Source organism: Kazachstania africana, chromosome 8 (genome assembly GCF_000304475.1).
Source record: "Kazachstania africana CBS 2517 chromosome 8, complete genome".
Taxonomy (NCBI): Eukaryota; Fungi; Ascomycota; class Saccharomycetes; order Saccharomycetales; family Saccharomycetaceae; genus Kazachstania; species Kazachstania africana.
In genome coordinates, this window is record NC_018947.1 from 128,185 (window position 1) to 145,931 (window position 17,747).

The 17,747-nt window shown below is 35.5% G+C and overlaps 10 protein-coding genes across 10 annotated transcripts; 6 read left to right on the forward strand and 4 right to left on the reverse strand.

The window, feature by feature from the left end:
• Positions 1-283: 283 nt before the first annotated feature.
• On the forward strand, positions 284-2,971 carry SYT1 (Arf family guanine nucleotide exchange factor SYT1; the record flags this gene model as incomplete). The annotated part of the gene is made up of 1 exon (XM_003958564.1): positions 284-2,971. One exon carries the CDS (start codon positions 284-286, stop codon positions 2,969-2,971), a length of 2,688 nt encoding a protein of 895 aa, XP_003958613.1.
• A 79-nt stretch (positions 2,972-3,050) lies between these two features.
• On the reverse strand, positions 3,051-3,380 carry RDS3 (U2 snRNP complex subunit RDS3; the record flags this gene model as incomplete). Its single annotated transcript, XM_003958565.1, has 1 exon — positions 3,051-3,380. The coding sequence occupies one exon, from the start codon at positions 3,378-3,380 to the stop codon at positions 3,051-3,053; it is 330 nt and encodes a 109-aa protein (XP_003958614.1).
• A 532-nt stretch (positions 3,381-3,912) lies between these two features.
• Positions 3,913-4,599, forward strand: ASR1 (ubiquitin-protein ligase ASR1; the record flags this gene model as incomplete). The annotated part of the gene is made up of 1 exon (XM_003958566.1): positions 3,913-4,599. The coding sequence occupies one exon, from the start codon at positions 3,913-3,915 to the stop codon at positions 4,597-4,599; it is 687 nt and encodes a 228-aa protein (XP_003958615.1).
• A 903-nt stretch (positions 4,600-5,502) lies between these two features.
• Positions 5,503-7,467, forward strand: NVJ2 (Nvj2p; the record flags this gene model as incomplete). The annotated part of the gene is made up of 1 exon (XM_003958567.1): positions 5,503-7,467. The coding sequence occupies one exon, from the start codon at positions 5,503-5,505 to the stop codon at positions 7,465-7,467; it is 1,965 nt and encodes a 654-aa protein (XP_003958616.1).
• A 96-nt stretch (positions 7,468-7,563) lies between these two features.
• On the reverse strand, positions 7,564-9,684 carry KAFR0H00730 (uncharacterized protein; the record flags this gene model as incomplete). The annotated part of the gene is made up of 1 exon (XM_003958568.1): positions 7,564-9,684. One exon carries the CDS (start codon positions 9,682-9,684, stop codon positions 7,564-7,566), a length of 2,121 nt encoding a protein of 706 aa, XP_003958617.1.
• Positions 9,685-10,892: 1,208 nt separating this feature from the next.
• Positions 10,893-12,023, forward strand: KAFR0H00740 (uncharacterized protein; the record flags this gene model as incomplete). The annotated part of the gene is made up of 1 exon (XM_003958569.1): positions 10,893-12,023. One exon carries the CDS (start codon positions 10,893-10,895, stop codon positions 12,021-12,023), a length of 1,131 nt encoding a protein of 376 aa, XP_003958618.1.
• A 122-nt stretch (positions 12,024-12,145) lies between these two features.
• On the forward strand, positions 12,146-13,390 carry ASA1 (Asa1p; the record flags this gene model as incomplete). Its single annotated transcript, XM_003958570.1, has 1 exon — positions 12,146-13,390. The coding sequence occupies one exon, from the start codon at positions 12,146-12,148 to the stop codon at positions 13,388-13,390; it is 1,245 nt and encodes a 414-aa protein (XP_003958619.1).
• Positions 13,391-13,463: 73 nt separating this feature from the next.
• On the reverse strand, positions 13,464-14,807 carry KAFR0H00760 (uncharacterized protein; the record flags this gene model as incomplete). Its single annotated transcript, XM_003958571.1, has 1 exon — positions 13,464-14,807. One exon carries the CDS (start codon positions 14,805-14,807, stop codon positions 13,464-13,466), a length of 1,344 nt encoding a protein of 447 aa, XP_003958620.1.
• Positions 14,808-14,959: 152 nt separating this feature from the next.
• MDM36 (Mdm36p) lies at positions 14,960-16,423 on the reverse strand (the record flags this gene model as incomplete). Its single annotated transcript, XM_003958572.1, has 1 exon — positions 14,960-16,423. One exon carries the CDS (start codon positions 16,421-16,423, stop codon positions 14,960-14,962), a length of 1,464 nt encoding a protein of 487 aa, XP_003958621.1.
• A 657-nt stretch (positions 16,424-17,080) lies between these two features.
• KAFR0H00780 (uncharacterized protein) lies at positions 17,081-17,674 on the forward strand (the record flags this gene model as incomplete). Its single annotated transcript, XM_003958573.1, has 1 exon — positions 17,081-17,674. The coding sequence occupies one exon, from the start codon at positions 17,081-17,083 to the stop codon at positions 17,672-17,674; it is 594 nt and encodes a 197-aa protein (XP_003958622.1).
• Between the last annotated feature and the right edge of the window lie 73 nt (positions 17,675-17,747).

A 17,747-nucleotide genomic window follows, 5' to 3' on the forward strand; every position in this document is an offset into this window, starting at 1 on the left:
AAACTCGTCTAAATGGCCTCAGTTGCCCACCTTGGCCTACAGTTGTCATCTCATTGAACTATGTTTATCCTCAATATGATTTGAAAACGCGGTATCTTTTTGAAAATCCAATATAATAAAAATCATTTTCAAATATTCATTGATCAACTTTCTAATAAAATAGCGTCAATAGCGTAGATTGCAGCTGCATTCAACACCTCCTCATTATTTTTAGTCTAGTGGTATACTATCTCCATCGGGACTGCACTTTTTTCCACGTTTTTTGAGCTGCTAAGTCTGCATTATGAACCAATCTATTGCATCTTTAATTAGGAATAAGGTGTTTAAAGCAAGAAAAAACTTAGATATTGAAGGGAATAGTAACACACAGTCTTTACCCAATCTCGAGAAACTATCCCTAAGTGCTGAAAAGCCTCTACCCAACGAAGAAGAAGATGATGATGATGAAGACGACGATGATGATAATGATTCCCCTGCTGAGGCAATAAAAATCAAAAAGAAAAACAGCAAGATGATGAGAATCAGGAATAGGATGACTTCACCTGAATTGGGTTTTAAAAATAGTAAGAAACATAATGAAGGCGAACTTAATGAACAGGAGGGCCAAAGTTACAACAGAAAGGTCTCGTCCTTTTTTTCGAAACGTAGAGCAATTTCGACTAGTCCGTCCTTGGGTCGCCCTGAAAGGTTCTCTCATATGGAAGACGACCCTTTGATACAAGGGACAGCATATGTTGAAAGCTTTCCTACCGTTTCCAGGACGCCTACAGCATCTTCAGTCGGTTCTTCGGCGAGATTGTTTCTCAATTCATCAAAGAGAAACACCGTAGCATCATCATCCTCATTAAGATTCAATTTGAACATGGAAAGACACTCTGATTCGTTTACAGATACTACAGTGGACTCAAGAGCGCAATCGTCCGATCATTTTACCCAGATACGTACTAGTGACTCTCTGCAAGATACCGGTAGAAGGTCAACCAGACAGCGGAGTAAGACTATTGACGTTGCTGATGTCAGGTACAGGAAACATATTTCCAATTCTGAAATGATCTTGGAAAACTCCAGACCGGATAATAAGTCATCGGTGAATGATATAATTTTTCAATCAAGACCAAAGAGTTCAGTTACACCTACTACTTTTTTACCGAATAAATCATATGACTCTTTAAAGACCTCCAGAGTATCGACTGGATCTCCCCATCATGATAACAGTTCTACAACTTTGTCAAATAATAAAAGAAGTGCTTCGATTGTTAATGCATTAAGTAGTTTGGTCAGTTTAAGGTCTACTTCGAGACAATTGTCCACAAGCAAGGCAGCTGTAGTTTTGGGTGACCTTCCAGAACCGCCTGAACCGCTCGAAAGCGAAGGATATAATAGCTATTTGGAAAGATTATCACCATATGGCAAATTCATTGGTTTTGTCCTTTGTGCAAGAGATAATCCATTCAAACTGAACTGTCTAAGACATTTCATAAGGGAGAATTTTGATGTTAGGAACGATTCGCTCGATATAGCACTAAGGAAATTACTGATTTTTTTCGAGTTACCAAAAGAGTCACAACAAATTGATAGATTATTGATTGAATATAGTAGAAACTATTATGATTCACAATCAAGAGAGCATAGTGACCTGAATCCGTGGGAAAATGAGAATCAAGTCTATTTTATTTTATATTCTTTATTAGTTCTGCATACCGATTTCTACAATCCAAATAACAAAAACAAAATGACAAAACAAGAATTTGTCAATCTTGTTTCTACTGATACATACTCAAATGGTAATAAATTCCCCATTGAAATACTTAATTATTATTATGACAACATTATAAGTATAGAGTCACCAAAATTTGAAATTTTGTCCTCAGAAAATGAAATCTATTCCCCAAAGAAACTAATAAGGGAGAAAAAGGTGTTGAATAATGAAATGAAATTTTTTGAACCGATCAATTTTACCACTAATAGACCATCCTCTAACTCATTTTCTTCATTTCTACAACATTCAAGTTTATTGACTTTATCTGATGATATTGATGTCTATTCAAACATTTTGAACGATACGTTAGAGAATGTGTCATTGCATGAGCAAGTTGAAAGACTAATACAATTTGGTCTCAAAGAGCAAATTACTAAAGGTAAACCCAAGTATAAAAAGTATTATAATATTTTGAAAGAGTTTAAAGGTGCGTATTTACGAATTCCAAAGGACTTTATTTCCAAATTTTCAAATCTGGGCTCTTTTGAAATAGCAAGTAAATCAGTGAATGAAGACAACGAATTCATATATGCCAAGATAATCCAAATGGGCGAACTATGCGTTTTCAATAAGAAAAGTGCATTGAATCAATTTACAAATAAGAATAAGTATGCATTATTGACGACCTTCGGTATGCTTATTTACGATAGTAAAAGAAGGACCAACGATGAGTTCTTCACACCAGAACTAGTAAAGAATGATATAGTAGGAGAAAGCTATTATTTGATTGAAATTAAGCCGGGATTTGACTTTGTGCCACTTGATCACTTATTTGCAGAATCCAATGAAAATGAACAGGATGAAACAAATAGCGAAACAGAATTGGCTATATGGTACAATGGCAATCGGATTATTTGGAGGTGTGCGAATACTTATGAAAAAAATAATTGGATTGACTCAATCAACCTATTGAGATGTATTTACGGCTGTGAGTTCAACTTCGATTGTTTAAGTGACACAATAATCTTTAAGAGGGACGATACAATAGCTAATAAACTTAAAACTATCGGAAAACAGAGATTGAAAGAGTATAAGAAGTTAAGACGAATGAAAAAAGTATTAATCCTTTATGGACAATGTGTTCCTATTAGTTTGAAGACGAGAAATGAATTAATCATACAAATCAAACAGCAGGCTGTCAAGATTAATGAAATAAGAAACAAGATTGATAAGTTATCAAATGACATCAACATTATAGACCAGATTACATAGAATATATACATATATACGTGCGTGTGTAGGTGCGTGTCTTCACACTTACGTACCAAAGTGCATTAATGATTTACTAGAATCATTTATTAAGAAAATGTTTATCTACTGTATTGCTACCAACGTTGATAATTCTAGGGCAACCATCCTTATCCTTCTCTAACTTGCAGCACTCGAAGCAGTAAAACGCCTCATGATGTGCTAGATTTGATCCACAAGTGATGCATGAGTAGGACTGCTTACCAAACGAACATGTCTGGCATATCCTAACTCTTTTCTTCAGCCTGATTGTATTATCGTCTATGAAGGAATCGCAAATGGGACATTTACCATCACATTTATCACACAACAGTCCTATTTGCGTTCCAGGCTGTTTCATGCACATAACTAAGTCAAACTGGTGTCTGGACATGGTGGCAAATCTGCTTATTGTAATGTTCTAGCTACTCGATGGGCCAAGAATAGACTATTTCTTGCAATTTTTTTTCTTAGTTTCAAGATTTATATAGTGCGAAACACTAATACGATGAGTGCAGTACTCTAAAAGATGTTTATGGTATTCCTTTCTACTAAGAGAGTAGCATAGGGGAAGGCAGAGTTGTCTGATTTTTGGCATTTCGATAAGAAGAATTTTCAAGACGTAAGATTTCTTCAGAGATTCGGAAGTGCCACACAAGCTATGCCATTTCCTGGTGAGATAGACAATACGGTATCGTTTCTAATTTGATTTATATATGTAGTCTCTTGTTAATTTATTATAATATAGTGATATAAACCTTGCCTTACCTCCCCCCCAGGGCCTGTCACGTCTTCGGTGTATGCACATCTAAGGAGACAGGACGTTTTTCAAATGTGCTATATGTATATATATTGAAAGGAAAAAAGACATTTAAAGCTTAGTAAGAGTGAAAGATTGAGACGATATAAAAGTAAACGTATCTGATATGAGCTGTCCTATATGCCTGGAAGACCTTGCAGCCAACGACATTATAAGTGAATTAAAGCCATGCAACCACAAGTACCATCTCGTTTGCATACGGAAGTGGCAACTGGATTCAAACCAACTGAAATGTCCCTATTGTCAGTGTAAAACGGGGAAGATGAATCTGAAATTGAATAAGCTCAACTCCGTAGTGAGAATCGTATACGATACCAAGAAATCGATTGACGACTGTCAAATTTGTGGTTTAAAAGATGGTAAGATCGAGTTTATATGCGACGAGTGTGAATTAGGGTACCATGAATCTTGTTTGCACGACGTTTCCAACGACCTGGGAATGCAGACGACATGGAGGGAGTGTATAAACTGTCAGAGTGAAGTGGTACACAGTGAACGTAACAGCAATATGCGAATCATAGAATCTTTCAAGAGATTGTCGCTGCAAGACCAAGAGGAAGAGTTGAAGGAAGTAAAAGTACGTATACAGAAACACGTCAGAAACGCTTTGAACAACTATTACGAGGCTAAAAAGATAACTAGTGAGCAATTTACGGAGGTTAATAAACTCGTTTCAAGGCATTTGTACCAGATATCCAACAACAGGTATGACGATCAGACGCACCACTATGATACGCTCGCAAAGAGTCGAATCAAGATGGAACTGCAAAGACTAGGCTACGCACATGTCTAGATGATCCATATAAGCATATACATACCTATACATCATTGACACGCATAAATATTCATTAACCCTAATCTCATCATGCATTGAAGTCATCAAGCCCTAAGAGAAACTAGTCTGTGCACCCATACATTCTGAAGCTCATCGTGAAAAAAAAATTGTATATAAAAAGCGTTGCTGGAAGTGAAAAATTTTTATTGAGAATTTCATGTCTCTCGATTAGTAAGAAAGTGTCTTACACAATGAGACAAGTATGCGATTAACCAGTTGGTTAATCTGAAGAAAATAGCTAGGAATAGATCATTTTCTTTGGATAGAATATGATTATAACAATAAATTTCATACCAATTGTTCCAACTGAATTTGGTCGTTGTCACCTAATGATTGACAACAATATATCTCGTTAAGTTTCAGCCTTGTATGATTCAACTTCTCCGGGGAATAACGGATCTATTTCTAACAGATTTCTTCAAAAATTTAAATGATGACTTTAATATATCGACCGGGCGGACATAGTTTACAACAATTAAAGGGGTTGTAGATGTGATGAGTGGTCTTTAGATATCTGATTTTTTTCATTACTTGTTTTCTATTCATCAGGGGATGAATGACAATATTGCCTTGAAATATTATTATGGTTATTACGATGATGATTTTTATATATTCACACTGTACTAGTGCTTTTTTAGCACAATGACTACAAGAAATAAAAAGACTGATTTAATGACTCTGATTTGTGATAACCATCATAGCTTTCTTGATTGAAAATCTTGCTTTGTAGAGGACATCCATTAGTCATTCCAACTGTTCTTACTTGGAACTTTTTTACATCTGCACTAAATAAACAATTTCTAACAAAAAAATGATACTACAACATTGCAAATACAAAATATTAAGAAAACAAGCGCAGAAATGATTAGCCTGAAGCTCTTTCTAGTTATCTATTTGTTTGGGGGTATTACGTTCATACCACTGGTCATCTATACTTTCTTTTACCTTTCACAGAAACTGGAAGTGATCGAGCAAAAACAGGGTACTGATGATGACGGCCTATTGGTATCAGGTATTGACTCAGAATTTAAAGCAGGGAAATTGGAAGAATCAAAGGGCGTGGAGGTAAGGAAAACTGGGTGGATTACGATAACAACACGGTACTACTACCACTCGACTGAATTAATCAATAATGAAGTAGCACTCAATGACGATCAAATTTTACAGAGGTCTCAATTGAAGAAAAAACATAGGTTCTTCACCCACTTGAAACATGGAAACCTGTTTCTGTATAAAGAAGAATTACATGACTCTGAAATTATCCATGCCATTTCTTTGAAAGATATGTTTGTTACGATCTGGCCAAGATTAGACCACAATGATAAGTCGATTCTCTCAGATGCGAGTTTGTTCACTAAGAGGACCTGTATTTCCATTATAAAGAAAAATTTGCTCACGTTAAATAAAGCTAACCAATTGGAGTTCATTAATCAAAATTCTGAAACTACTGAGAATGAAGTTGCGAATATTATCAACGATACAATAACTTCGAAACAAAACCAATTTTTCCTTTATTTCGAAAATAATATGGACAAGGAAGACTGGTACTTTGAATTAGTCAATGCTTCAAAGATGAACTTTTCCGATTCGAGTCGTTTAAATCCTGTAGTCTCAGCTGAAACTGCACATTTTACCACAGTAAATATGTTAAGTTTGATCCAAATGTTGAACTCTACCGAGGGTCAATTGACAACCAAATGGTTGAATGCTTTGATAGGTAGGTTATTTTTATCCTTACAGCAAACTGATAAATTAAACCAAATTATTTTTGATAAGATCTATAAAAAATTGACTAAAATAAATAAGCCTGGCTTCTTGGATGATTTTGTGATTCAAAAAGTCGATGTGGGGAATAGTGCCCCATTTATCACAAATCCACAGTTACAACAGCTTTCAACTAATGGGGAAACCAAACTTTCACTGGATTTATTATATTCAGGAGATCTCAGTTTAATTATTTCTACCAAAGTCAATATAAATCTCGGTTCCCATTTTAAACCAAAGGAAGTTTCCATTCAATTATCAATCAAAGTGAAAAAACTAGAAGGTAACATGGTAGTTCTAATAAAACCACCACCATCAAATAGAATTTGGTACGCTTTCACCACTGAGCCTTTCCTAGATTTAGAAATTGAACCAGTCGTCAGTTCAAATAAATTATCCTACAATGTAATTACAAATGCAATTAAAAGTAAATTTGCGGAAGCTATCAAGGAGTCATTGGTTGTCCCATATATGGACGATATTGTTTTCTTTTCCACAGAAGGTGATCTTTACAGAGGTGGTATATGGAATAGGACAAATGTTACTGAAAGTAAGTCTGATGGTGACGTTTCAGATAATATCACCGAAAAGACACAAGACTTATCCTCGACAGATACAGATAGTACATATCCTGTTGACAACACCAAAAATGAATCGTTTCGAAAATCATTTAGAGGAAATAGTAAAAGAAGTAGTCAAGCTACTATTAATTCCGTCGATTCCAACTCACAAACAAGTGATTCCTCCACAAATGGTCCAAAGAAAAGATATTTCAAGAATTCAATTAAGAAGATAAACAAATGGTACAAGGATAATGTAAATAGTACTACGAATGACAATGACAAACTCGACGACTCTGATGACTCTGATATTGATGAAGTAATTGAACCTAAAAATACAGGCGCGACTGCTACAGAAGTTGAACAGCCTAGAATGATTTCCAACAGAAGAAGTATACCAAAAAAAATGTCGTCTATATCGTCATCAGGAAGCGTCAGAGAGAGCAATGAATCTGATCAACCTAATCCGTTCGTAAAAATATCAGATAATAAGAATTTCTAATTAAAAATAAAATACTTCAAATAAAAAGAGCGCTGTTGTATATGATTCTCTATCCATTCTCATATTGAGTATATACACCATATATATGTAATAACTTCACCAAGGATTTGCTTCAATTTCATCATCTAGTGCAGATGAGATATTCGTAGAGGCCCAGTTTGGTCCGTGCGCCGTTGCAGAGGGTGCATCCACTTCATTAAAAATGTTATTCCTATCGGCGGTATTCCCTGTGTTTTCTTCTACGTTGCCATTTTCCGTTTCGTTATCATCATCGTTATCTTCAGTGTCTTCAGATTGTTCCATTTCAGTTTCAGTTCCCAATATCTGTTGATCTTCACTATTCATACGTAACTTGAAGTTATAATCATGGATTTCGTATAACTTATCTTGGATATCATCTGATAAAATTGGTAAAAACTCAATATCTTGCGAATACAAATCTGTGACCTCTGTGACGGTTGGTAGTGTTAAAACTGGGATTTGGTTCTCCTGGGTGAAATATTGATTGTGTTCAGTTTTGCTGATTCTACTCTTTAAAGTTTTTTTAAGTTTACTACTAAATTTTTGTTCATTGATCTCGTAGCTATAATTTTCAATTATTTTTACAAGCTGATAATTCGACAGTCTTGGCAGTAACGCAAGTGTGTTTTCTAGAGATTCTTCACTATCTATTGTAGTGCTGATTTGCAACCACTGAAGTAGTTCAAGTACAGGTTCTAGGTGTAAAGACGAAATTTTATGAAGCGGTTGGTAATAGAACAATGAATTAGTGAAATCGTCTATAATTTTTTTATTTGCGTCAGGAACTGGTTTATAACTTGTAACATTTTTTAATATAGGTTCATTCAAATTAATCTGTGATAACTCTTCGATTAATGTGTGTGGAAATCTCTCCCACATGAAATCATCAATTAATTTTGGTTTTTTAACTACCAAGTCATTATTTTGTATCCATGCTTCAAAACTTGATAAATTTAGTCTTATTTGAATGGCTCTTGCTCTAGTCAAATATTTACCCCTCTTATTTCTCAAAATTTTATTGAATAAACTTGTAGAGAACCAATTTATGGAGATCGATAGGCATTGCTGTTGAAAGAGTGGATGGATTTGATGCAGATTTAAAACGTAATTTAACGCACCAAAAATTTGAACTATTTTTAGTGGAGATGGCTTCATTTGTTCCTCTAGTGAAGGTGGTAATAAATGTTGTAGAATGTCATTGTCATAAAATAATTGATTAGAAAAGTTGGATTCACTGTCGCGTTCATTTTCTTGTTCTTCATCAGTCGTACTTGAATGCGATTTTTTGCTTTTCAAAGCATTCAATTCTTGCTGTCTTTTTAATTTTATTCTTTGTTCTTTTAGTAACAATTTAGCTTGTTTTCTCTTCTTGAAAAAATTCCAATCTTTCTTGTAAAGAGTATCTTTGACATCTTTGATAGTTGTGTAATCCAATAACGTAGGTTCGATTAATGGATTCAATCTTGAATGTATGGATGTCGTTAATTCTACAATTAACGAATGCAATGTATTTATTAGTTCCTGTAACAACGATGGATATCTTTTAAAGAATGATTCATCCTTTGTGAGATAATAGTATAAAAATGTCAAGGAACCAATCCAGTAAGATTGCTTAACGATATCCCCCTGAGATTCTACAAGATTTGTGTCAACATCATCTGAATCTAAATTGTTGTAATTTTTGATTGACGCCAGGATCTTGGTGAAGGAAAGATTTGTCAAAGATTTAACCAAATTTGGAGAGTTTTTCTTATGGTCAGCGTATCTAATACATTGATACAATACCCCTGCCGGATAAGTAGTTACATGTGGTTTCTTCATTGGTAACGATACTAAATAATCTAAGATTTCAGGAATATCATAATCAGAAAATTCAATGTACTGATATTTTACTAACTTGTTGAAATTAAAGAGGCTCTCATTGTAAGCGTCTAAACTTGGTGTGTTAGCAGTATTGGAATATGCGTTGTTTGATGTGCTTTCATTAGCAAGCATGAAGTCTGTATTCCTTGTTGCTTTATTGTCATCATCATTTATTATTGAATTTCTGAAAAAATCGTTGTTCTTGTCAGTGAACTCATTATTGGGACTTGGAGTACGATCTATTGTAAGGCCCGCAATTTTCAAATCAATATTATTAAACGTTTCATTCAGATGATCATCCTTAATCGGATTATTCCAGATATTGTCATCCATTCGTTATTTATAATATGAAAAGGGTGAAAAACTTTTAAGGCAAATAAAATGATAAATAGCGCGATGAAAGAAATGCAAAAGAAGCTGTATTGTCTTCTATGGTGCTAAGCTTTAATTGCTCGTCCGATTGGGAAGTTAGCAGTACTTTACTGGGAAGTTATTCGTATAAATATCAACTAAAATCTATCAAGACTCACTGACATCCATGGTATACAGTTTTTTTCCTTCTGATATCTTCAGCATTAGAAAACTATATTACCCGGATACGGCCGGATAACAACTAAATGACAGCGTCACAAGCGGATTGAGAAGAACCTAACAAATTAGTGAGTTCGATTAAAATTTCCACCATGAAAGGACATCCTTTGCATCTTGTGGGTTTGCATTGGTCGAGCTTCTCCCAATATCCCACGCAATAATGTGTGAATCGTTGTTTTTTTTGGACTGGGAGAGACGGAGGAACAATTCATACTATGCAATATAACTTCATCTGAATATACAGTTGATCCAGCAATAGAACGTCTGGAGGGGGCCTCCATCTGAGAATCTCTTGTGTCAACTCAAGGCAGTAAAGAGCATTTTAGGACGGGTAACCCGCAAATTGCCTTTTTGGACTGGCAGAAGAAAAAGCCGTAGAGACGCTTTTGTGCGCTGAGTCTTTGGGTTTTTTTCCGGCCAGGTACGTATTTGCAGTGAATCGCCGTGGATCCGCAGAAATGCGTGTAGCACCACGCTAAATTGCCTCAAGGCACAGTGCTAAACAATGAGAAAACAACAATATAAAGAATATGTCACATTTTCATGAACTGTCCCATTGCGTGTAGTGAAGAGCTGATCTTGTACAATTCGGATGCTACTTTCAACAGGCTCTATGTATTGCTGTCAGTGCATAGAATAAATCGAGTCTCTCAGAGAGAATTGCATCCAGCGAATTTGCAACCGGGTAACCCATCGAGAGACGCTTTTTTTTGCCCAAATATCGAAAATGCAAACTGTCATGAAATTTGTAAATAAAGCTGATTGACTAATGTGATGTTCGTTGGATCATCTGATTAGAGAGTGTAGTATTGATACAACAGCGGGTGTATACACTGGAGCAGCGCAGTTGGCAGTTGTTTTTTTTTGGGTAAACCATCGAGCAAGAGGATCTAAAAGAATTGTAACAAAAGATCACAGACTGAAAAAGTAAATAAGGAAACGGTAGGATAATGGCACATCCATTGAGTAGAACACCTAGCAATTTTTTTGAGTCGGAAATAGAGCATCTGCTCAGCGAAGAAGATGATCGTGACTCTAAGCGAACTTCACAAGAGGCTGCAAGCCCTCATTACGAGTCTTCTTCCAAGATGATTGAATCATTGTATGAAAAGATTGACAATCTGACAAACACGAATTTGAAATTGACAGTGCAGTCTCGAGAATTATTGGATAGGTTAGAGGCTCTGAATAATAAAGAGGTTAAGTCAAGGGAATATATTTCCGCCTACAGTAGTGAATCTGAAAATTTGAATATTATGTTACAAAGAAAAGTGAGGAAGATTAAAGATTTAGATAATAAAATCAATGAATTGAAATCTACATATGAAAAAGCCAAAATTGAAAACGATACTCTGATGGAAACTTATAATCATTCCCATGGCAACGAAAAAACTATAAAAGACAATATAAATAAATTCAAAACGCAATATGATTACGAATTGAATAATTTTAAGTTACAGAAAGATGAATTCTTGAATAAAATCGACCTTTTGAACGATTTGATAGATAAGGCGAAGGTAAATACTTCAACAAAATTACACAACAATGGCATATTACGACCTACGACAGAACAATCGCATTATTCAACTTTGAAAGATATTCCTAATAAGACTAATATCATAGATGAAAAGATTCAATCGGCCATAGATCTGCTTGACTTCAACTCATGGGTAGAACTATACAACTTAAGTGAACGAATCCTGCTGCAATATACAGAAAATAATATGAATGAAAATGATGACATGGTTCTTCCGAAGCAGTTACAAATCTTATTCAATGAAATGCAAATTGAGACGCCGGATCTACAACCATCCAAAACCAGAAGAAAGCCCACATCGAGTATCAGTGCAAGACTAAACATGTTGAAAACTCCTAATGGTGCAAGTAACATCAAGAACTATTACAGCGCTACCCAGAATTCATTGCCTGGTGTCAAATTCAACGTATCCGAGAGTGTACCTGGTACAAAGAGGGTCTCATCGTCGTCTTCCTCGCCATCGTCTACCGACAATCCTACATCTTCTAGACGTACCATCCATAGAGTTCAGCAGAGAAAGAGAAATAGTGTTATTCATTATTAGACGATATATATATATATATATATTTTTCAATGAATATGTGCATGTAATGATAAAATATTTTGCAGAAGCGAAGATCATAAAAGGATGAAAAATGAGATTCTGAAGACATATGTGCATTGGAGATGGATGACATCAAACTCCCCACATTCACTCTGCGCTCACATGCAAGCAAGGTGACTGCTTTGACATTGATATATGCTAATGCCGTGCCAAATCTGGTATCCGGTGATGAAGGTGGCAAAATAGTGAAATGGGACCTGATAACACGAAGACCTTTAGTGGCTATTGACTCGATTGAAGCTCAAATTATTGAAATAAAGCAATTAGATCCGGACTGTATAGCCGTATTGTCAAAAGACTATACATTAAGAGTGTATGACTTTGATTTATCTAACGTCCTGTTTGAGACAAAAGTGAACACACTGAATTTTGCGAATTTTATCATATATAAGGAGCCTCATAGTGATTGGAATACATTAATAGTTTGTAATACCAAGAATTCTGAGAATATTGATGTTTACAAATTCCAGTTGAATGATTTCAAGTCCTTGAAAAGGATATTCAATAATTTAGACTTCAAGAATACCATGGATTATATGAAAAACGAACGATTCCCTCAAATAGAAAAGTTGGGTCTTATAATGAAGTTGCTGAAGGTTGGTGAGCTAATATATTGTGGATTTGAAAGTGGTGTCATAATTGCGTTCCGATTTTCTGAAGATGAATCGTTCATTGAAGTGGTTTACATTTCCGTTTTGCACTGTCCAAACCCTATACTTGATTTTTGCTACGATGAAATATCAGATGCAGTGCTTAGTTCGTCAACGAATGAAACAATTGGGAAGCATCCTATAATACGACCATCCACTGGCGAAAACCGGCCATTGACACTTGAAGCTTTCGATAGTGCTGATTATTTTGTTGACAAAGAGCAGAAAATATTACTCTACAAGAATGCATGTATCAGTGTAAATGGTGATCAACTTAACATTACATTTAAAAAAATCGGGCATTTGAAGGTCTTGGAATCTTATCTCCTATTATCAAGCTGGTCAGGTAAAACTGCAATCTTAGACAAGCGTACTTCCAATTTGTTGACTTCCTTCTGTAAATCAAAAAGCTCCGTGTTGGTTAGTGAGTCGTCCCAAGGTAGCTTTGACAGCAACTCTGTAAAACAAAAGGATACTACCTTCTCCAAGATCGGTTCAATGACAGGTTTTGATCCATCATTTAATACTATGATTGCCACAGATATTGTTTCAAAAAAGCAGACACTTGGACAACAGAGAAGAAATTACTCATTTCTCGAACATTGTTGGTGTTTCATAGGATATGATGATGGTAGTATATGCGCTCATAGACTATAGTGATGTTGATATTTACTATAAGTTAATTTCTATAAATCATATAAGATATATACAGAATATGGACAGAAATCATTCAAGACTTTATAATCTTTCTAAACACTCCATTACTACTATTTTCACCGTCATTAGCGTTTTCTCTATTTTTTGTAATCAATTTATCTTTTTCAACAATTTCCTTCACTATTAAACTCATAGCTACATCGACGTTAAAATCATCAATATTATTGACTCCAACAAATCCACAATTCCAGCTAGTGGCCAGCTCTCTTCCCATATCCACAAGTAGAGGACTTGATAGATCTTCGTTAATGTGTGTACATACAATGATGCAAGGAGGGGGGGAGTTGGGTGATGATGGATCTAAGTCAATAGAGTCCAATGTGGTCCTGTAAGATCTTAAATTTTTTACTTTATTCATTTTTGCAGCTTCAGCCTCTGGCGACCTCCAAATACTCTTGAAATTATGTAAAATTGAATAAATATCATCTTCTTTACCTTGTTCCCAACCATTTTGATAATTTCTGAATTCAGTCCATGCATCCAAGATGCATGCTCTTATTTTACTCAAAATTGAAAATCCTCCACCATCAGTTGGTGTGACTTCAGTATTATTGACATTATCATTATACGATGGAGGAGACGCTAATGCATGATGAGAAATCTCGGGTATGGCACTATAGACAAGAATATAGCCATCTATCTTACCATTTAACTCGGAAGCACCTGACGCCACTAATAAAGAAGTTGTCGAGACGGGCCTTCGTGGTTCATCTGCTAATCCTCTTAATATATTTTTATCCAAATTCCTGAATAAAGACACCTCTAAAAAGGGAACGACCAGCTCTGGTTTGAATGCAGAAGTATCTATTATATCGATCGGGATAGGTTGGTATGAAGGAGGAATATAATTTTCTGGAATATTAACGCTAGAATTGTCCTCGAATTTCCTGCCTAAATCTGTCGATGATGATCTTGCCGTTGATTTGACATATTTGGCCAAAGATTGAGAGTTGTTATTAACGGGGTCATTGGACATTTTGATTTCTAGGTTTTTCAAAAGATAGTTGGGACTTGATTTGGTCTTAAATTGTGTCTTTACTTGAGTGTAGTTGTCCATGAAAGACTGGAAAACTAGTGGTGATAATAAAACATTTGCACTAACCGATGGCGATTTGAAAATAGGTTCAAGTGCTTGACTTCCTGGAGTCCGTCTAGATAGTCTTTCGTGGGCCTGATCGTCTAATATTGTCTTGGCTAATTTGGAGTGAGGTTTATAATCAAATAACCAATTTGTTTGATCTCTTGTTGGATAGTGCACTTCATGAACAATATTCAAAGTCAGTCTGGAAACAAAAGATGTCTTACCTGTGGATTCTCCCCCCAGTACAGCAAGTCTGATTGGTCTTTGGTCGGACATTGTCCTTGTCAGCTATGATATATCCAAGTACTGAAGTTCCTGTGATTAATTAGAATTATTGAAGCCGTCTTCTTTATATCTTCGGGGAATTTATATTTCTTTACAAAAAGTAAAAAAAATACATTTATATAATATGAATACATAGTAATTGTTCATTTCTCATGAAGGGTGCGATTATGACCAACACCGTAGAGATTATTGAGGAGTTCGCTATGGAATCCGTTTAAATTTCTTGTGATAGCCGTGTTGAAGGTGGCTGATGAAAGATAATGAGGGTTCTGTTTGTTTAGAGATGACATTAGTTTAGAAAAATCATTTTTCAGTAATTGTGACGAATATAAAAAGTCGATATAGTTCGATTCATCAAATCTGTGAGAATTTGAAGTTAACTTGATGGATGGCGTTATGGTATTATTGTCATTTTCGAATTGTGAACTGGACTCAAGTATGGGTGACTCCGTTAAAGTTGTGGATGACGATATTGAAATAGATCTTTTCTCACTATGGTCTTTATTGATCTGTACGTTTGCTAATTCACTTTCCAATCGTCTTGCATTATTGAAGGCATCTAATAGATTCGGCAGTTCTTTGATTAAACTGGACTGTACCATCAAAGTATCTTCACTTGATATCGAACTGCTTCTGCCGTGTGGCGCTAGTTGATCCAGAGTTACATTATCATTAGAGTTTGTTCTCTTGCTAATTTGTATCGTACTATCTGTGTCTGCGGTTTTACGACTTCCTGGGTCATTCTGTACTTTAGATGGTCCATTGACAATTAATTTCTGGTTATGTTCATTTAAAAATGTGTTCTCGGAAATTAGCCAATTGAAGTTTAATTGAATGTACATAGTTTCAATTTCTTTGAAAACTTTGAAGCATTGGTTAAAGATTGTTTTATCGTTATTGATTTCTGCAATTTCTAATTTCTTTATTACTTTCCCTATGAATGAATTGAATGATACTATTGTGGATTCTAAATTTTGTTTCAGATCATTTTTGTATGAGTCAGAATTTGAGGATATTTGTGTATAGAAGTCATTGAGATAACTTCGAATTAGACAAAGTTCAAAATTTATCAGTAGACATTTAGCCGTCATGAAAATAGATATTACTTTCATTTTTAAGAAATCAATCTTTTGAATATTACGGAACCAGAGTTCTAAAAGTAAAGTCATTGGATCACTAATGAGATTATTTTGAGAGTCTATTGGCATGGTATTGATGAATCTTCCTATAAGTTTTGTGTGTTCAGAGAGAGAGTTTATCCCCTGTAATAGACTGTTAGATTCTTTGATAGTGCATAGAGACAATTCTTTAAATCGTTCATTGCTGATATAATTTACAGTTCCATCTATGAAGGTAGATTCCACGGCATTGTTCAGTACTTTAAATGTATTTGAAGAATAAATATGCTTTTGTAAATTCGCTAGATCCAGATATGTGTTTAAGGAGTCTCTACAATGATTCAGTACCAAATGGATATGGAACAAATTGTCTCTGTTAGAAGCTGTTTCCTCCTCGATTATATCGCAAAGTTTATCTAAATTGAAGTTATCGAATGAATGGCTAGTTCGACTAAATTGCGACAGAATCCTATCACTATAGTTGCTCATAACAAAAATTCAATGACAGAAAACAAACTTGGATATAGAGTGTTCACAGTTGAAAGGAAATAATAACTCACTATTACATAAACACCCAGCTGGTACAAATATGTAAGGTACAATAAAAAGTTTATGTATTCCTACATCAATGGATTATCATTGATCAATTGATTTCTCATCTTGCAATATTGCCCTTTCGAGGCAAAAGGTACTTTGATATTACCGAAAATAGAAATATCTAAACACTTTCCGAAATTGTCATTGGCCAAAATTCAGGAAAAAAGAAGGAAAAGCAGCTTTCGTTACCCGGTTAGCCCTAGTCTTAGCTTTATTCACCTGTGCAATTTCTTTAAAAAATTGGTTGTAACGTAAACTTGAGTATTACAACATTGAGCTATGAGTCGTTTGACTGTTTTTACAACAAAATCAGTGCACCATGTGCCCAACTTATTAAACTTAAGATTTCACAATATCCAATCTATTCGAACGCTAGTGAAAACTTTTCATGGACGCTACTTTATCCATATCGAAGAATCCTACACTATAAAAAGGGACCCTTCGTCGCATTTGTTCTTAATATTAATATTTATTTTATACTTTGATATAGAAAGAAGATAAGCTTTGATACGCTTTTAGCTATACTTCTACAAAAAATAGTAAGAAATTATGTTGTCCCCCCTAACTCTGTTGCTAGTGATATTTCGGATAGCTGCTGCAAACCTTATAGCAGAGGTAGCTCAGCGACCAATATCAGGCAATCTCACCACTGAGGCCCGAGCACTTAACTTCCTCAAGTGCATGGAGGTGAACGGATTTCACAACAACACGCCAGTACTGACAGACACAAGTGGGGCCTTGGTTATTTATGCCAACAGCACATTCGTCAATATTACAGCAGTCAATACAGTATTTGATATGTGCACTAGTTATTATTCCGGCACGCTGGCTGTCACCCTAGCTGTAGCCGAGACTTTAGACCCTAGCGAATCTTACTACGCGTCCCTCGGTGACGTCCTGTCAGGCCGTGTACCACTACCAGCCCTTACGGTAAATCAACCTATCTCGGGGGAGATTGATCGAACTGACTTGAACCTGACTCGGAGAGCTAATGCATTCGACGGCAAGTGGTATGAATTTTCGGATCCGGCCACAATGACTGTGCCAGCTCAGACCTGCTGCTTACCTATACAGACGAATGCGTCACAGTCGCGAACCCATTCCCTTCGTATCGAGCGCGTAACCCTAATTCAGTCAATATGATGTTCGTTACATGGCCACATCACTCCTGCGAAAAAAATAACTACCGGAAACATGCTATAACCGCGGGCACTAT